This window comes from Mycteria americana, chromosome 8 (assembly GCF_035582795.1).
Source record: "Mycteria americana isolate JAX WOST 10 ecotype Jacksonville Zoo and Gardens chromosome 8, USCA_MyAme_1.0, whole genome shotgun sequence".
Lineage (NCBI taxonomy): Eukaryota > Metazoa > Chordata > Aves > Ciconiiformes > Ciconiidae > Mycteria > Mycteria americana.
Window position 1 is genome coordinate 12848745 of NC_134372.1, and position 19584 is coordinate 12868328.

Here is a 19584-nt window from a genome sequence, read left to right on the forward strand (position 1 = left end):
GCCAGTTTACATTTTTATGTTTTGTTTTTGCAGATCTCCATCACAGATGGAATTTTTGCTGGTCATTTCTTGGAACCAATCCATTAGCAGGACAAACCGAAAGAAGAGAGGGCAGTGAAAACAAACCCCAGGACAGAGACGGAGGAAAGAAGAATCAATAAACAAGCAGAAATCAGTTTTCCACCGGGGTGGGATTTGCTAAGGGCTGGCTCACGATGACTTGCACCACATAGTCCTTTGGGATTTTCAGCTCCTCCAGTTTCATTTTGTCTGCCAGCGGCCTGCCCGAGAAGAACCAGCGCTGGCTGCCTGGCTCCACTCCCTCCACTGCGTGCAGCCGCCTCTTCATGTGGTACACTGTGTCCATGCTGCGGACCATGAGTTTGAGGTCTTTGCCTGTGGACAGGCGCAAACGAAGCTGGCATTCGTGCCCTGAATTGGGCGGGGGATCAGGAATATCCAGAGTCTCCAGGTCGCCCTTCTCCTCTATCATGTTGATAGGTGGGGCTAGGCAGTAGACAGGAAGCTGGTACCGGTTGCCCAGTTCATCGTAACACTCTGTAAGAGCACCTTTAGGAGATAAGAGGGGAAAAAAATGAATGTGAATGCATTTCACATTTAACATTGAAGCTGTCATGCTTAGAAGCACCGACCCCACTGTTAAACCATCTGAACCATGAGGTCTGAATTGAGGCTTTAAAGGACCGATACAAAAAGTCTGAAGTTTTCATTAGAAATTGCTTCACTTTGTTTTCATATGAAAACTTGGGGTTGACTTAAAAGCACCCCCTAAAAGTCAAACACACCCCTCCCTCCAGATAAACCAGGATATACTTCAAAAGCAGCAGGAAGGAAGAGATGAGGGAGGATGATGTCCTCCCCGTGTGTTGTTTAGAAGAGGACTATTTCACCAGCAGCACAGCCTGAGGTTCAGGGCACGTGCGCACCCAGAAAATGCTACTTGGATGAATTACACGATCCTGAATCCAAGCTCTGAAAAGGCAAAATGGCAAAGACCAAAGGCAAAAGACCACTGTGAAAGAAAGATTTTGTAACTTCTCAAACACTCAAAAATTGCTGAAATGGTTTCATATAGGACTCATGTTTTAGCGAGCACTGCCAGAACAAACACGACCACCCAAGTCAGACAGCTCTGTGGCTCCGTATGGAGTGCAGTGTCACCACCACAGCAATGACACCCAGCACATACTTCACATTTGCACAGTGTCTGTAACTCCCATATTCAAAGCCCTGAAGTTTCAGGAGGGATTTTTGTTTCCCCAGACTCCTGAGAGGTTCCTCAGGATAATCTTGGTGTCCGTGTTAACGACGACCGGGCAGTGGTGCGCTGCCTTGCGTACGGCATTCCTTCTTACCGAAATGGTACAAGGCGCACAGAACAGCTCAAGAATTACAACACTGAATTAACAAATACAAGCTGACTTTTTCACAGTATGAGACACACTTTATAAAGACATTTCAAGAACTACTCTGGAAAAACGGCAGCACATTTTTCATCATGTTTTAAGAGTTAAAGTAAGAGAAGGCTGAAAGCAGAGTCCTGCTGCATACAGCACACATCACCTCTTGCAGCAAGCCAGGAAACCGAGATGCAGAGGAAGCTGCATCCTAAATCACAGCAGAAATCCCTTCTCACTGTGGTTAAAAAACTCCAGATATTCACACTCCAAGCAAATGTTTCTCCTGTTTTGAATTTACCTGCTATAACAAATTTCCACATTTTTGCCCCTAGAGGGGGCACATTCACTTGCAAGATTACCCATCCGTTTGTAGTTGGAAATGTTTGAAGAAGAGCCAAGTCCTTGAGCTACAAAATATTTTAAAAACTCTGACTCGGCAGTTCTGCACACAACACCCAACTGCTCCTTGTTAGAAACTAAGGGTGGTTTTTTTAGTTGGAGGGTTTTTCATGCTGACAGTGAATTGTCTTAAACTTTGCTGTTTGATCAGCAAAATTACTGCAGTATAAAATTATAACTTGGGGACGTACTGTTCACTCAGCCCACTGTGACAGCAGCATCTTGTGCTGGAAATCTTCTTTCTTTTAGATGGAAGCACCCTTTTTTAAGGATAATTTGTGTTGATGAAAACACACAGAGGAAATCTTTGGCTAAAAGATCAATGTTTTAGGTGCAGCTGCTTTTGGAGGCTTTTCTGTTTGTACAGGCAGCCCCAAGGTTGCTATGCCCTGAGATTTATTGAGAAAACAAACCAAAAAATGAAATCCAGAATAATATAGTTATACCACTCATTACAGTCTTGTATCATTTATGAATCTCAGAGCAAATCAGCTTTTATCAAAAACGTATTGGATCCATACCTTTCATGGTACTTCATGATTTATAGAGCAAGGCCTGAAGTTCCCATACGTCAGTTCTGGTTTACAGTGTTCATTTCATTCTGTATGCCTGATCTATTTAGTAAATGTCACAATACTAAATTCTGGATCATAGTTCATAGAAACAAGTAGATGAGTTTGCTGCTAAAAAAAAAGAAAAATCCAAACTTCAACAGCCTTTAAATTTAGCAAGAGCAGCTAAACTCGTATCTTTCTTTAAAAGCTCCTATTTTAGAATAGCATATCAAAGAGTTAATTTTAAATACAATGGGGTAAGCTTGCTAAGGAGTTTCTTCATCATTTATATCCTTGCCCAGCTGAACTAACATCAAGGTCAAAGCATATGCTATAAACACTGGATTGCTTAATCATAATCAGATAAGCAATATTAAAAAGATCCTCTGAAACAGCAGCTAACTTGGAGGTCTGTCTTTAACAAAAAAAAAAAAAAAAAAGGAAAAAAAAGGAAAAAAGACACAGCTGAGGAAACCTCTTGCCAATAAAAACTGCACAGTCCCATCCCAGGCTGAGAAACTGTTTATCATAAATTGTTAATATAACAACAGGTTACCATAAACCTCACCGGTAATCCCATTCTTCCACTTGTACTGGTAAAAACATCGCTAAGACTCTCAAGTCCTGTTATATACCACTCAATGACTTTCAAGAGTGGATGTATTGATTAAAACACAGAAGACTACTATTGCGAGCAGAACAGACTTTACGACAGCACCGCCTCCTCACCTGCCCACCGTGCCCGCTGAAGCCAGGCCAGAGCTGAAGGGAGATGAGGAGGTGTTGGTCCTCGCCTCCAGAGACACGGAGCTGTGCACACACAGCCCAGCCCTCTTCAGCCAGCTGGGCCTTACGAGGCTTTTGGTTAAGTGATCTTTGGAGAGGGTCGGGCTCTGCTACAACCTTCAAGATGTCATGAACGGCAACAAACTCAAGGCAGAGAGTGAAGGGGTGTCACGTTGGTTGAGAGTTCAAAAGTGAAACGATGGCTGAAAGCGTTAAAGGCGTGGTGAGTTTGGAGCTATTTTAAACGATGCAGAAAAACACAAGATCTTTGTGTATTATTGTGTATTACTGGAGAGGAAGAGAGAAAGTGGTTGAATTACCCGCAGCCACCACGGCCAGGCCTATCTCACCAGCCAGATGGCAGCTCTTCACCGAGGCACTCGCTGCAGCGTCCTTTACGCAGCCCAAAGCACACAGGAAATTAAACATCTGAACTACAAAACCCTTCGTAATTTTGCTGTTATAATTGAAAACCACGTTTCTGATCCTTCCTGCAAGGTACATCAGCTTGGGCCACAAAAGTTATTCAGCAGGAAAGGGTACTAAGAGAATATGAAGCTTTTATGAGAAAACACAGCAAAAAAAGAAAAAAAAAATTTTTTTTTTTTTTTTAGGTTTCCCCGTTACCTAGGCAACAAGGGTCCTCACCAGCCAGTTACGGCATAGGAGGATGCAGCCTCCCATAAACCGGAGAAGGAAAAAAGCAATGCAAACAGGTTTCGCCGTTCAGGCGGGCAGCCCTGCACGCTCCCCTGCCAGCACCGCACTCCACCAGCGGGCAGGGTGCTCGGAGCTGCGCGAGGACGGCCGTCCCACAGCCCCACTTAGACAGGTTTCCCCTTCCCTGCTTCCCCTTCCTTCCCCAGATGCTGCAGCTGGCCGCTGCATCAGGCAACCAGACCAGGTTCAGATGCCAAAGCCTAGAAGGCAAGTTAGTACTTTGACTTTTCACTGCTGGATGGTACAAAGAAACCATGTAAAAGTGGCAGATTTCAGGAAAAAAGCAGCAGAGAGGGTGCAGGCATGCAGGTCTAAGTGGAGGATTCTGCACTGGACGTGAAAGACCAAGATGTTATAAAAAGATCTTACAACAATGAGGAGAGGACAAATTAAGCTCATCAATACTTCATATACTTGAGTATTCTTTGTGTATTTAAATACTCCTCTAGATGTTGACATGACTTTAATAAACTTGGACACAAAACATCCTGGTAGCAACATGAAGAACTATCTTTGAGGAAAGCCAATGACAGAACCAGCAAACAAACCAACCCACCCACCCACACCTTAATCCTCTCTGCCTTTCTATCATTCAGAATTAAGGTGCCATGGCATGTGATCTAAGGAGTGCTTTGAGGATCTCACTGATTCATTACCCTGAGAATTTTCCAGTTAAAGACTTACACTGTCAAGCAAGTTCTAGAGTCATTCAGTATCGATGCTGCAACAGAGTTATGGAGTTAACTTTATAGGCTTGATTCAAGTCAGACAGAACAGAAGATACAATGCTAGAACCACAGCGGATGGGATTATTTTAATATTTCAAAAGTAATATTGACTTGGACACTGGGGAATTCTGGAAGGAGCTGTGAGGTAGAGCTTCTTGTTGGTTGTTATCCAGGTAGGAGACAGCTTGAGAGTTTCAGGTGGAAAAATAAGCAGATGTGATCATCAAGCACACAGAATTGTAACATTTTGAAATGAACTGTCTGGAAGGCCATAAAACTTTGTTTTACTGAGATTATTAGGATGGAGATATTTCTCTGGATTGATAAGTGAAAACACTAAAAAAGGACTGGTTGAGATACTGCTCCCACTCCTAAGCAGTTCAGAGTTTGGACTTACTTGTCCTTCTGCACATGAAAGGACTAGCAATTTAAGAGACTTAAATGACACAAAGGTAAGCTTTTGCAGAAGTTATTGATATCAGGCGTATATGACCACACTCATCCAAAACCATAAAAAGTTTTAATGCATTTTAATGGCATTCTGGCATTTCTTTAAAGCTGCATACCATTCTCTTCAGAAAAAGCAGCAAATTTCTTGTTTTCTGTTCATGATGTGCTTTCTATTTCTTTAAGATTTTGAGCAGTTTTGAGGAAGATTGCTCAGAAACGCCCAGAACGTAAAAACTGAGCAGATTTCCATCTCTTCTTCCCTTCCCCCAGACAGACTTGCTGCAGGAAGAAAAATTAAGATGACACAAAACAAAATCTAGCATTGCAATGAGACTAGCTAATTTAAGAGCTTAAGTGTCTGTGTATAACACATTTGCCCAAGGAACAGCTGGTTCATTTGTTTTTCTTACTGCAAAGCTCCATTCCAAACCCAAGCTGAGCCTGGATTGCTGAATAAATTGGCAATAGCAGAGCTTTCACCTGTAGACTATTGGTTTGAATCCAATATAGGTCACTAATGCCTGAAACTCATTACGAGCATCAGAAAACAAGCGGGTCTTCTTCTGGGTCCTACAGTACAACAACTCCTAGAGAGAAATGACTGAGGCACAAAAGCTGAACTATCTCTTCATCTTTATTAGTTGCTGATTCCAGGTCACGGCTGGGAAACACAGGATCTTATAAGAAAAAAAGATGTGTACTGACGTCAACAGCACGCGAGAGTGGTTAAGGGTGACTTTGCTCAGTACATGAACAGGATTGAGGCAAGTGAAAACATGCAGTGCTTTGTTTCAGCTCACCTACAACCATAACAAACTGGGAGGAGTTAATAATGACTGAAACGACTTAATGCTGCAGTTAACAACTGTAGCTCTCCCATTTTCTGGAGAGCAACGCATGGAAGTACTCGTGCAAGCCTGTGCCTTGCACCACAAACAGAGAACAATAAACTGGCTATAATCATTAATGCTGTGGATGAAGCACTTGATAATAAACCACATATATAAGCCCCCTCCCATGCTTCTTCCACACTAAACTTCCATGGGCTATGCAAATTTAAACTACCATAACGCTACTGTACAAAGCCTTTATAAAAGGTACAAGCTTGTCTCCTAAGCCACAGCACAACTACTTACACAACACAGCTCTGCTCTCATCTTCGGCCTCCCTTTATAATAAAGAACTTACTCCAGCTCCTTAAAGAATGGGTTTTGTAGATAAGTGTTAAGTATTTAATAATTCTCATTTCAAATTCACTGAAAAACAGCTCTTCCATTACAGGACCATTGTTGGTCTGGCTCAATTCCACAAAGGAGAACAACTCCCAGAGCCAGCAGGAGATCCCAGTGCTTCAGGAGCTGCTTGGTGAGCGGGGACCAGCTCGCTCCTGCTTGCGGCAACTGGCACAAGACAGACTGGAATTGTGCTTAGTGCATTACAAGGGAAAGGAGGAGAAAATTAAGACACTCTGCTACTGCCTTTATAATCCTCCCACCCCGTTCTTTGGCAGGAGAACTAGCTCGTAGCTGGTTCACTGAATCAGCTACTGCACTGCTCATGCTCATCTCTATGCTTGGATGTTCCTCAGAAAACCTGGCTTACCCAGGCTCCAAGATCGCTGATAAAATAATGTACATTCAGCTGTCTAAAAAGGCTCTGCAAGGCAATAACCTGAGACACGCTTACTTGCAGCAGAGGGTTGGACTAGACAGCCTCTTGAGGTCCCTTCCAACCTGAATGATCCTAACTAGCTGCTTTTCCTGCAATAATACTTTGAAGAGCCGATCCCAGTCAGAGTACATAACCAAAGATCCCCCATGTGTCTCTAAGTCACCCTGCTTCAAACTAAGCACACCTTACCCTAGCGTGGGGCAGGTTTGCAAACCAAGCTGGCAATCTCATGAGTAAACCATTCTTAAAACTAGTTTTGCAACTCAAACCTGCACGCTGGCAAAGGGGAGGAAAACCCAAACGGCTATCACTGAATCAGCGGCGCCCGGTACCTACCGAAACCAGAGGGCAGCAGCACTGCAGAGAGTGAAGCTTGCACTCTAAGATGGCATTGCCTCAACGCTCACCTGCCAAAGAAACCGAGGTGCATCTGAACAGCGAAGCAAGACAAGGGATTTGTGCAGCTCCTTCTGCACTAATCTGCTGGCTAAGAGGGATGTGCCATCGCCACCCAGTCTGAGGTATGTCTCATCCATGTGTTGTAACTGAAAGCTAATCTGCCTGCATGCCATTGCTACCTGTGTTTGTCAGAAACCTTTTGTTTTGGGTTGGATTTTGGGGAGGGGGGGGCAGGGACGGAGCAGGGGGTATTTATTTTGGGAAAAGGCTGGTGCAGATATGCAAGGTGCATTGCTGGGCACGCTGATCCTCTCCCTTTATCATAGCAGAGCATCAGCATCAGTTAATTCATTAACACTAATTAACTAGGCTGAAGGTGAAAGATAATTAAGATTAATACAGTCTTCTGAAAGACAGAAATTTCTGCGCTAGATAAGCAAGCCACTTTTCTTCAAATTTTAGCCCCAGTTAGTAGGTGTGCATCCCTTACTGTCCTCACTGTGCCGGAGGGGGGAGAGCAGGGCAGGGAGAGGAGAGGGATTAGCTGCCATGGGAGGGGGGACGGGTTGGGACAGAGAATGGTTTGGGAAGGAGAATGCTTGTGGGAAAGCGGGGCTGAGGGCCCTGAACCAACTCCCTCAAAATTCCTCTTAAAAATCCTCACTAGTGCCAACAACAGCAGTGGCAATCCTGTCAGACGAACTGGGATCTGCAGCCCCATCGTGCTCATCTGCCAGAGAAAGAGGGGAAGCCAGAGAAGAGGGGTCCTACACCAGAAAGCTCAAAACATGACAGCGGTGTAACTTACAGAACAGAGCTAGTTCTTCCTTAATACTGTTTTACTAGAGCACAAATACGTACAGTCTATGCAGTTCATTGGCTTTTCATCTGCTCTGGTTGCGGCAGACAACTAAGGCACCCATCAGATTGGTGCACACCTGTAATCCACAACGTGGCTAAGGACTGCCAGTTACTAGACCAGGATATGAATAACAACTATGAACTAAACAATGCAAGAAGATGGTGAATTTTAACCACAACCATGGGTTCAGAGGCTGGTTAACCAGTCACCCAGTCATGGGATCCTTTACAAGTTTCCCCTTCCCTTTCCTTGCAGGCTTTTGTCATGATACAAACTCTAGAACAGATCGATTCATTGGTGAGTCGTTCTTTACCCAAATGAGGTTTGATAGAGAAAGTCAATTATGTATTAATACTTGGTAGTTGTCATGTTAGCAATACCATATGTACTGCCACTTCTGTATCACTCTGTAAAACTTGGATCTAATATTGCAAGAAGGTAACAGCTTCCAAGAAACATTACAGCAGGGTTCAAAGATGACAAGTCTTTTTACTAATGAAGTATTCATGTACTATTCTGCTTTGCATGTCATTAAAATAGAAGATGCCTGTCTAGACAGGCTTCTTAGATAAAAACTAAAAAAAAAAAAAAAAAAAAATCTGGTTGGTAAAAGAGCTTCTCTGTATATTTTCTTCATTTACATTTGCTGTTCTCCATTATCTATCTTCTTAAAGGGGGTGAGGGGATTTGGAGAGTAAAAAGAAAGCATAGTATCACAACCATCTGAGCCTGCACCATAGCCCTCCAAGGACAGCTAACTTGGCAATGTTTAAAGTGACCAGGTTATCTGTTCAGCATGAGGATGCACAGAAGCTGAACTCAGATTTACAGAAGTTGTCACTGCCTTTGTTACCACTGAATTTTTAACTAGTCTGTTGTTAAATAAATCCAGAGTGAATACCTAGCACTCAGCATCCAAAATCCTATGACTAACACGGTTAAAATGGAAAACCAAATGGGAGGTTAACAACAGCATTTTATACAACTGATAGAGATTTTCCTTTTTCTTGCCAACCACAAAGACTTATGCAGTTTTTGCTTTCTTTGGAGGTCTACAAAGCTTTTCCTTTGCTCTCCTAAAACAGACTTGTAGAAGTCTCCTTCTGATGCAGAAGTCATGGATGTTTGACTATGATGTTGCAGAAAGGCCACCAGAAAACATAGCATACTGGCTCTTGAGGTACAAACGCTTTATTCTTTCAGAAAACAGGAGACAAGAAGATGCCATTTGGACTCCAGAAGTTCTGTTAATCCTAACCTAGACCGCTATGTTTACAAAGAGTCTATCATCCTATGAACAGCAACATGCTTTGTGAGCACTGTTTTCAGCGTGCAGAGAAAAAAGCCTTTGTCCATTACAGCAGGACTTTTTACATAATAACCATAACTATTCAGTCTCACTTTCCTAATATGACAAACTACTTTGCTATTTCCAGTTACTTCTGGAAGACAAAGTTTGCAAATAGCTATACTATTTGCATTTTACTTTAAGATGATTTTCCTTTAGCTAAGATCAGCAGGACACTGGTGATCAACACCATGGACCACTCCATCATCTAACAAATACACCAGAGCCTGCTGCACTCCTTTCCCAATAAGACAGAAGGCAAAAGATAACTTTACCTTTGCTTGAGACTAATCTCATTAAGTACAATCCACTTGTCCTACCTTGGACCGACTCTTGTAGCCACCTCAAGAAAAAACATGTCCTTTTGCTTCTCAAGTGGAGAAGGCACGGTCTGGTCATGCTCAGAAGTCCTGCCCTACGCAGGGAGGTTCAATTAGCAACTAGTGACTGCAGTACCTCGAGCTGCTCCATCTCCACTGCATGACCAGTGCCAGCGCGCTTAACCTTCAAACAATCCCCTGCCCGCCACAATGCCCTCTCTGGGCAGCAAAGTGATATTTGAGAATTAGTTTAATCTGAGCTAGAAGTGGATATGGGTGGAAATTTGGCTCGAGGTAGCTTCAGCTAACACAGCAGCAGAGACAACCCCTTAGACTGAACACAAAAGCAAATGTTGGCTTTTACAAAGTGCGGAGAAGTCCCACATCAGTTTGCAATGAGAGAAGGATGTGGAAAACTCCTACTTTCTATGACTAAACAACAACCCTCCCCTCAACCTACCTATATGCAACAGGGGATAGAAAGAAAGCACAGAATGACCTAGACAAAAGTTTGCCCTGATCATTTTTCTCTTACTGCTCCCAAACTTGCCTGTATCCCTGTGTTGACATTCAAAGACCTGCTAATGAGCATGGAAGTCATTCATTTGCATGCTCAGTCTCCAAGGATAACCAGCAAAAATGTTAAAGGCTCCAAGGAGGTCAAGCAAACTGACACAATCCCACATTAATACCTATATCCTAAAATAAAACTATAACACAAGGCTGTTTAAAAAGGTGAGGGTGAAGGGGATTACAAAAGGTTGCAGGAAAGATGGGAAGCAACAGAAGCCTGCAGTATTGCTTTATCCCATGTAATGTGCTCTTCACCTCTAGGATGCTGTTCCTTCAGAGTTACCTTATTTACAATAAAAAAGAAAAAAATGTATTGATTAAGCATAAATATAGACAATTGCATGTTAGTCAGAGCTGCATCACACCTTAAACGTGCACTGAGCAGAGGCTTTGGGGATCTGCACAGACGGTGAGAGCCCAGACAGGTTAAACATTCAAGGCCTTGCTGCAGCTATGACCTTCTACAAAAAACTTGCTTGATCGCTACGGAACAAATCAAGGCAGGTCTGAGACTTCATTATTTCTGTATAATGACTAATAGTCAAAATGTGTATGGAAACACACACTTTATTTTGTTGCAAGTTTTCTTTGCAATAATGCTACAAAACAAACATCGCTTACTCCATACTAGGCTCTGTGTTAGGCTCAGATGTATATCAGCAAAAAAGCAAAGCCCACTCCGTTTCTCAGTGGTAACTGTCAGCAAAAAGCAAATACCAGCTCTAGGTCTGAACAAACTCAATCTCTTTCAAGTTATGATTTAGAAGTCCCTTATTGTTTTAACCTTTTCAAGCTGTATTATCACAAGGCATGCTAGCGCTAAGAAAAAAACTGAATTTCTTAGAAATTAGTATTTTTCCCCTTACTGGCAAATCTGGATTTCACCAGATGAAGCCGGTGTCTATCACATGCTTTCATCAGGCTCCAATGCACCCTTATCAGCCTGCTAAGTGCTGAAGATATTCAGGAGTTTTCTCCTTCATTCCCAGAAGTGAACCTGTTCTGTAACACACTCACTGAAGCTCAGTAATGACTTGAAGTTACCATCTCAAGGTATTTATTGAAAGAGGTTGTGGAAGACTTCAAAGTACTAAAATGCCTTCTTTTGGCTCACTACCAGGCTAGCAAGTACTGCCTGGGCTCTCTGTAACACACCCCAGGGAGGACTTTCCTCAGCCATTACCTGGCCTGCTCCTGCAACTCAGACACTTCTGACTGTAACTATCTTGCCTTGGTCTTGCAGAGAAGTTACCATCTTTCTATTATTTAAATACCTTCCTATTATTAAATACCATGACAAATGTCATGGCCACTGTCAACTAGAGATCGTGGAGGAGGAGCAGGGTGCATCCACGGGCAAGGAGCGAGCGAGACACCCAAGGTCTTGCTGAGCCCCTCATTTACCACTGAGGCACTTTGAAGGACACCAGTTCCTTCAGGAACACCAATTTTAGGGCAAAACACTCTGTGTCAATTACAGAAGCAAGCAATACTACCTCTGAAGATCACCTTTTCACACAGAAGGCAGCATCTAGGGGGCTCTCATTGAAAATTTCAGTGTAAGCCAACGAGGAATACATTTTAAACACTTCATATTTCTTTTTCTCATTTTACTAGCAGACAGCAAGGCAGATGAAGCAGATACCCAGTTTCACTGCTGTAAGCGGCCAATGATGGAGTAAATGTCCACTCCTGTGAAGTACCTAATAAACTAGACATCATGTCCTGACCACTATCAGACACCAGAGGAATATTATTCACTTAAGATGGACATACTTCTGTCTGGAAGACTGCAACAAGCGGTCTGCAGCTTCTTATAAGAAGAATTTGAGAGGTTCTTTCGTCATGAGTCCAGATTTATTTTGAGCGTTTAATGGCCATCATGTAGAGTCAGTCTTTTTTTTTTTTTTTCCTTAAAGGTTCCTGGTCACACATTAATGGTTAAAAAAAAAAAAAGCAGTTCTGAAAACAGTATTGTACAGTCGTCCTCACCACAGCAGAAAAGGCAAATTGAAGCCAAAGACGGGAAACAGACGGGCATATGCTACCAGGGGAAGAGACTTGAGAAGAGTCCAAGCAATTATGTTGACGAAGATCCTCAAAATACCTTTCAAAATAACAAGAGCAGAAGTTAAAAATATTTAAGGAAAACAACTGTAGGCTATAGCTATAAGTGGGTTTTTATTTGAAGGGTTGATAGTTTCTAACCTGCACTTAGATTATAAATATTTCAGCCAGCCACAACTGCTTTACATCCTGATGATTTGATTCAATGCTCCGTTTGAAGAAAACATGGAAATCCAGCGTTCCTCAGAAAGAATGTTGTGTAACTATTTTAAAAATACTAATCACAGCAGAAATGACAGAAAGCATCATCTTAACTGTAGCTCCAGACTGAAGAGGCTTGAGAAAATAGACTCTGTTTCAAGGTTAGGAGGAGTCTGGTGAAGCACAACAACGTAACGTGTCCTTCACCAGCACCAACACGCTGTACCCGGGACGGCAGAGAGAGCTTGTACCATTCCTACGGAGAACACCCGACACACAAGACAGCAGCTGCAGAATCACACACGTCCCAGTGCCTCAAGTACTAATGAAGGCTACGGTAAGGAAAATAAAGCAATTCCTGAAGAGGAGTGGGTCTTCTCACCGTCTTCCACAGCAGCCCTTTGCTTTAAAGCAGCACAAGGTGCATTTTACATTGCGAATACATATACTTACTCCTCAGTGTCTGGGTACTGGCCCAAGCATGTTAGCTTTAAGTGAATGGGAGGAAAGAGTAAGAGATCCCACATAATGATCTGGAATTTTAAAGAGGACGGAAAACAAAATAACAGAAAGGGGTGCACCATTAGAATACAAGCACCTCCAGTAGTGATACGCTAACCCAATTCCAATTATTATCTTTAATTGCCTCATTGATTAGCTATTGTCATTTCCCCTCATTCTCTACTCACAAATCTCTGTGCTCAGCTTTCCACCACTTGCTACGCGCAGTGGTTGCAATACAGAAAGAACATGAATATTGGCCAAACATTAACCTGGCTGTTATTTGCTTCCTTGAGAACAAGAGAAACACCAACTCTGTGGAGCACTGCGTGGTAGGTGCTGCAGACGCAGCCTTCTCACATGGAATTTGCCAATTACAAAAGAATTTATTGGCATTTCTCTAATTTTCAGTCAGGGGATCTCTTGAGCGGCTCACTTTTACAAGAAGCATTTCTCTAATGAAACAAAATACCATACAAACACATGGTTTTAAATTCAGCCACAAGCTGTATGGTGAGAGCCTAGCGATGGATGATACTCCAAGCATCTCTTCAAGCATCTCTGCCTCTCACTTTTTCTAAGCACATTCCAGTGGAGCACAGTCCTCCCAGGACTCAGGGGCTACACCCCAGTGCTCTTCAGAAACCTGGAGTCACACCCAGCCCAGGGCATGGAAATGAATAACCCATTTAATGGTGCTGTTAAGAATCACTTTATTACGTGGTAGACAAGTCTTCCTCTGCAGCGCATTGCATTTTAAAATCACTGCTGGTTTACCTCCTTTTCTTTCTAAAATGCATGCAAGCCACTGGCTGTGAAAGTAAAAGCCCTTCATAAATGGTCCGTTACCACCATTTCCGACGCTGTGGATGCACAGATGTTTTTCTGAGCAGCAAAACCATCCTAGCAGTTGCCCGACTCCCAGCTCCTGCTTGTTCCTGCTGTTGCAATACCCAGCAAGTCACCCTGCTATAGGTGCTTGCAGCTGTCTTATAAACCAGATGGGGGAACAGATGAATGTCAAAAGCAACCCAATGATGTGGCAGAGGACATTTTAAACCTAGAGGTGTTCACTGACCCTGCTCAGCATCCTGCAGCCCCATGAAGAGATGCGGAGGGGGAACAAGGAGGTTGTGTAAAGGGAAGCAGGCAACCTGCTCATCTTACTCCACTGCTTAAAGCATTCAGGGTCCACAGCCCTGGTCAGTATTTGGAAGCCAACTCCACTTTACCAAATTGAGAACACACATTCTGCTTTCTTCCATGGTGTGCCTCATACCTGAAAGAGATGCTGAACACACCCACACACTCCAAAGTCGCTAGTTCTCAGTATTTCCCCTGCTAGGATGCACACTCTCCCCTCCAAAGTGCCAACAGCTCTAAAGACGGGACCTGGCAAAGCAGGAGCCCCATCCTGCCACACAGCATTGCCTCCCTGCTCCCTTGCATCCCTCCTCTGACTCAAGCAAAAACAATCCAAGCAATTATATCAAATGAAAAAAAAACCAGCAACAGCTAGCTTTGCTATTTAGGAAAGCAATCTTTTACACCACTTCACATAAAAACAAGGGTTTCTCTTCCTCAGTTTATTTTGTGCTTTATAGGCACCTTCACAGTAACACTCTGCTTTGCATGGGTCCTTTCAGCGTAAAAACCAGAGCAAAGACAGGAGAAAACACCACTGAAGAGCAAAAACAACTGGCTGCGAGACCCCAGGTCAATGCAGGATAGCGTTATTCGCATTAAATCCCTGCCCCTCTCCCATAGAATGCTTTCAAAAGGGAAACGGGGAAAGAACTCAAGAGCGTAAGCATTCACAACTCCACTTAAACATAAAAATAAAATCAAAGGTTTCTCCAAAGCTTTCAACTCCCAGCTCTGAAGTGGTTACTATGAAAGAAGGTGCTTCTACTGCACTATAGTCTACAAATTAATGCTGCAAACGTGCCCTTTTTCAGTGTGAAGGTAAACAAATGGATTGCTTTAAGCATCCAGGAACCGAAATAACGTGCTGTATTTTCAGCCAGGAAGAGGTGTTTTCTCACTCGTATTTATAAATTTGAGTATCTCCTCCTTGAAGTTCCAGTTTAAAAAGAAAAATGCAGCTAAAGCTGCCAGTTGTGCAACAGTCATGTGATGAGGCTTTATGGACTTGACAGTGCTGTTAAGTCAAACGACAACAGAAAGTGGTAAAAGAGAATGTGAAACAAGGCTTTAGAAAAGATTTAAACATTTTGCAGCTTGCATCTACATTTTGAATCCTCAGTTCCTTTTCCAAATGACAGTAAAAGTTGAAGTAATTGGTGTGATAATTGACTTTTGTCTTTTTAAATTTCACATGGGTCAAAAGCAAAAATGAAACAATTCTCTTCCTTTTGCCAGACAACTTGCTAGACCTTCTAAGTATCTGGCCAGTCTTCAACTGCGACAACTACAGACCTTTCTTGATTTGAGTGTAACATTTATAAGGACTTTGCTCATGCAGCAGGGCAGCAGTGCCTCTGCCCTTCCCCAGCACTGCGTGCCTCCCCAGAAAAAGGTATTTCCCAAGAGCAATAAGCCATCTTTCCAGGTGTGCCGGCTCAACGATGGACAAAGAAAATGCCAAGAAGCACGGAGGCAGGACACAGCAGGGGAAGAGAAGCTGCCACCCTGCCAGCTGCCTCCGAGCAGCCACTGGGAAGCAGGTTGAAGCAGGCTGAATTCTGTGTCCGAGCAGGGAGCACACAGCCTGGAGGCCACTGGTTGAAGATCCCTAATTTAGATGACGTCTTCTAACGAAAAAGCAATTACCGTGCCTGAGCAGAAGTGAAACAGCCAGAGCATTTCAGAGATTTCTCATCAGCAGGAGGTACTTTCTGAGGACAGAGAGGGCAGAAGGAGCATGCACGAAGTTGCTCCATGAAATGGATTTTGAAGATGAGTTGGTCTCCTCCACCGCTTTGCAGGAGTTTCCTTAACTTTTACAGCCTCCATGCTCATCTCAGTACTACTGCTGATCATATTGACAGATATGCTTTGATAGTCAGACCTCCTAAAGCTTTCATAACTCTGCTGAAATCTAAAATTAGACAGCCACAGTCACCAAAATACCATTCACTATCATTTTAAAGAGACATCAGAAAAACCTGACCAAGCATTCTGTATCCACATACAAAAACACATTGTTCAACAATGTTTCGTGTGTGTAGACACTGTAATGCATGACAGAAAAAATATTTTGTCAATGACAATTAAAAAGTCTCTTCAGAGAAATGAGCTACTGAGAAAGCAATTCCCACAGTCTTAACCCCCTAGCAAAGGCTACGCAATGGGTACAGTAGCTTGCAGGCAAGGGTGGGAGAAAAAACACAAGGATCTTGTGGGTTAACGAGCAGCAGTTTACAGAAGCAGATTCAATTTAAAACGCTAAACATGCCAAGGTGAAGTTTACTGTACAGATTCCCTCAACCACAGATTCATCAATACAACAGTTAAGTCCAATATAGCCATCATACAAAAAGCACTGCAAAAATTACAGAGTTCCACTTCTGGAGCTACTTATTTTAAGGGAGATGTATATTAAATGGTCAGTGTTAAACCTCTACTATATAATTTTGTTGTAGATATTTCCAAATTATCGTACAAATTTAAAGACTAACTCCTGAGAGCCTGTCAACTACCTTCCACTGCTTCCTTTCCCATCTACACCCAGCAGCTCACTTTTAGTGATTATTGTTTTGGGAGCCTGAAAAATCAGTATATGAGATGGATACACAGGGCCTGTTGCAGAAAACTCATTTACAGTAGCATCCCACCACTGGCATTCACATACAGCACCTCTTGGATGTTAATAAGGGTCAGGCATATGTGACATGAGGAGCCTTAACATTCATGAAGGAGCAGGGTTTGGCAGATATTCCCATTTAATAGGTAAAAACACCGCAGCAGATGTTTTTCTAAAAAGTGATGCACAAAGTCTGCAACAGAATAAAATTCATACCTAGTCGTTTGAATTAGAGACCGTGCTTCAACTTGACTTAGAAAAAATGAGTCTAATTTCACTCCTGGATGGTATAAAGAAACCCTCTTCTGATACAGGATCTGGCTTTAATACAAACCAGTTTATATGCCTGTGATATATAACACCTTTTATTAAATTAATACAAAGTGGCACAGCCACTAACAGCTGATGCAGCCTTAAAAGAACTGCTGGCACTTGGGTGCTAATTTTTCCTCTCCAGGACAGAGAACTGTCTGGTTCCTTTTCAAGAGAAGCACCGAATGCTATTTTCATCCTTAGTTACTGTTTCTACAAAAATAAGCTACCGTGATCACTTCCCCCTTCCCTCACTCCAAGTCATATACAACCCTGGGCGGTTCTGTCATGCAAAGGAGGGTCTGTACACCCTCCTCTCTCCTTATAAGCGAGGCTGGTTGGGATGACTAACTTACATCGATGGCATATACTGCTCTGCTTTCCCATCATTACTGTGTTCCTCAGCCCTGCTAAGAAGAAGAAAATGGTATTTTGCTTATGGTTTGCCTCTACCACCAGTACAGACTATGTCGTCCATCCAGTCTCAAACACTGGGGACAACTGCTTTAGGCAAATCCTGTATTTCTTGCACCAGCATGATCTTGCTATGTAAACTTTACATAAAACTATTGCAGAAAAGAAGTTAGAGCAAGGCAAAGCCTGAAATTTCCCCAAACATCAGAATAATCTCAGTAAGGATGGAAACAAGGTAATACAATCCACTGAACAAAGTTAATAAAACACCATCCTAATAAAGGTAACATATGAACAGTCCATCAGTGCTAGGCAGCAATAAAGCATGCTGATGCCCATCATCAATCATCGGTGTGCCCGTCCAACACTTCTGAGCACAGATAGAGCTTTCATTTCCAAAAAAGCTTCAATAATTCTTCTGATTTACTTCGAGATGAATAAGACAAGGTGAAATACCAGCTGCAGCAGGGAGCAGAAGTCTTCCAACGCTCCCAGTGATTTACTTAAGCAGTATAAAAACCTCCTTAGGACTTCTTGCACAATGAATGCAATCAACGCTAAAAGCAACACTGACATCTTGCCAAATGCACCTGTGCTGTGAGCTGCTCTCCCATTTACCCCAAATCAAACCATCTGATCAGCTTTAGCTATTGCCTTCTCTCCCCTTCCCCTTGCACTCCTGAGGTTTTGAGCAACAGCATGAAAACCTTCATTTACAAACAAAAATGAAGTTCTCAACATAGCAGAGGGTAACTTTCCTTATCAGATACAACTAATAAGTGCTCGCATAGTACTGGCTAAGTACTTAAAAAAAAAAAAAACACCCCCCCCCCCCCCCCCCCCAAACAAAACAAAACACCAAACCCCAACCTGCTCAGTAAGGAGCATGTGCATCCTGATGGGTCTATTGAACCACAGCGCTGTACTGAGACGCAGCTGAGCACTAAAGGATGGCAGGTACATGAAGTGATGTAACATGTCCTTTCAGAGAGCAAGAGTCTCCAAAACCCCAGCGCACACAAAGGGGAGGCAGTGCACAGAGGATGCAGGACTGCAGGCACAGCCATTAAAAATTGCTCTTTAGTGCAGGGAACCGTCAGGCCCAAAGGCAGCAAATAACACAGTATGATGCACAGTTACAGCTCAATAGGGAAAAAAAAGAGTTTTGCTGGAATTACAAATTTGTGTTTGGACTGGGGTGGGGTAAACAGCGGAGGTGAAGCATGCTTTCCTCTACAGCACTGCTGGTGGCTTTCGGGTTTTTTTTGTTTGGGGTTTTTTTTTTTATGGTTTTCTGTTGAATATGTCACCCAAAGGGGAAGAAAATGCTCTATTCACAGCAAGAACATTTCAGTAATTTCACCTACTTTTCCCCAGCATTTAAGTTAAAAACTCACATCCCCACTTTTCATGATCTCAAGTGTTACACACAGTAAATATGACAGTTCTGCTTGCACACAAAGAGCCAGCACTGCAAGACTGCTCATGGAAAAAGCATGCTGTGAGCTACAGGAGCTGTATTTTAAGGCACAGAGAAGTTGACTGCTCCCGAGCACAAAGCCACTGGGCTTAACAGAGAGGCCCTTTTATCGTTCAAATAGTACTGAAGAGTTAAATCCAATATACTGGTAAGTATGCTACAGTGGATTAAGTGTCCATCCTGAAATTTAAAAACTCCACTTAACCCCAGACAGATTCCAATTAATATTAACTACTCTCAGGACAAGTTCAGCTCAACACTAACATTTGGTGCAGACCCTAATAAAATACTACACGCTCCAACGTTTCTTTTTTGATAGCTGAGAAGTATGCAAAAGCCTTCTTCGTTAAATTTAAATGGACTCATTAATAAAATATTGAGGATGTGCTACTTTAAGACAGCGGAAAAAAAAAAGTATAAATTGGCGATAACGTTATTTCTATTTTTAAATACATCCCACAGAGGCACCCAAGATAGATGAGAAGTGCTAAGCACACCCCACAAGCTTATTTATTTATTTAATACTTCTTACGTGCTATTTTTAACCGCAGAAGACAGCAAAAGGCATCCATTAGAAAAATTATACTGGTTAGAATTTTCCTCACACAGGTT

At 42.7% G+C, this 19584-nt stretch overlaps 1 protein-coding gene across 1 annotated transcript in view; it reads right to left on the reverse strand.

The window, feature by feature from the left end:
* Nucleotides 1-19584, reverse strand: part of UBTD2 (ubiquitin domain containing 2) — a 54678-nt gene continuing 35094 nt past the window's right edge. Inside the window, exon 3 of the mRNA XM_075509794.1 lies at nt 1-570. Within this exon, the coding sequence (XP_075365909.1) occupies nt 173-570 (398 nt within the window). The 3' untranslated portion in view covers nt 1-172. The remainder of the gene's footprint in view (nt 571-19584) is intronic.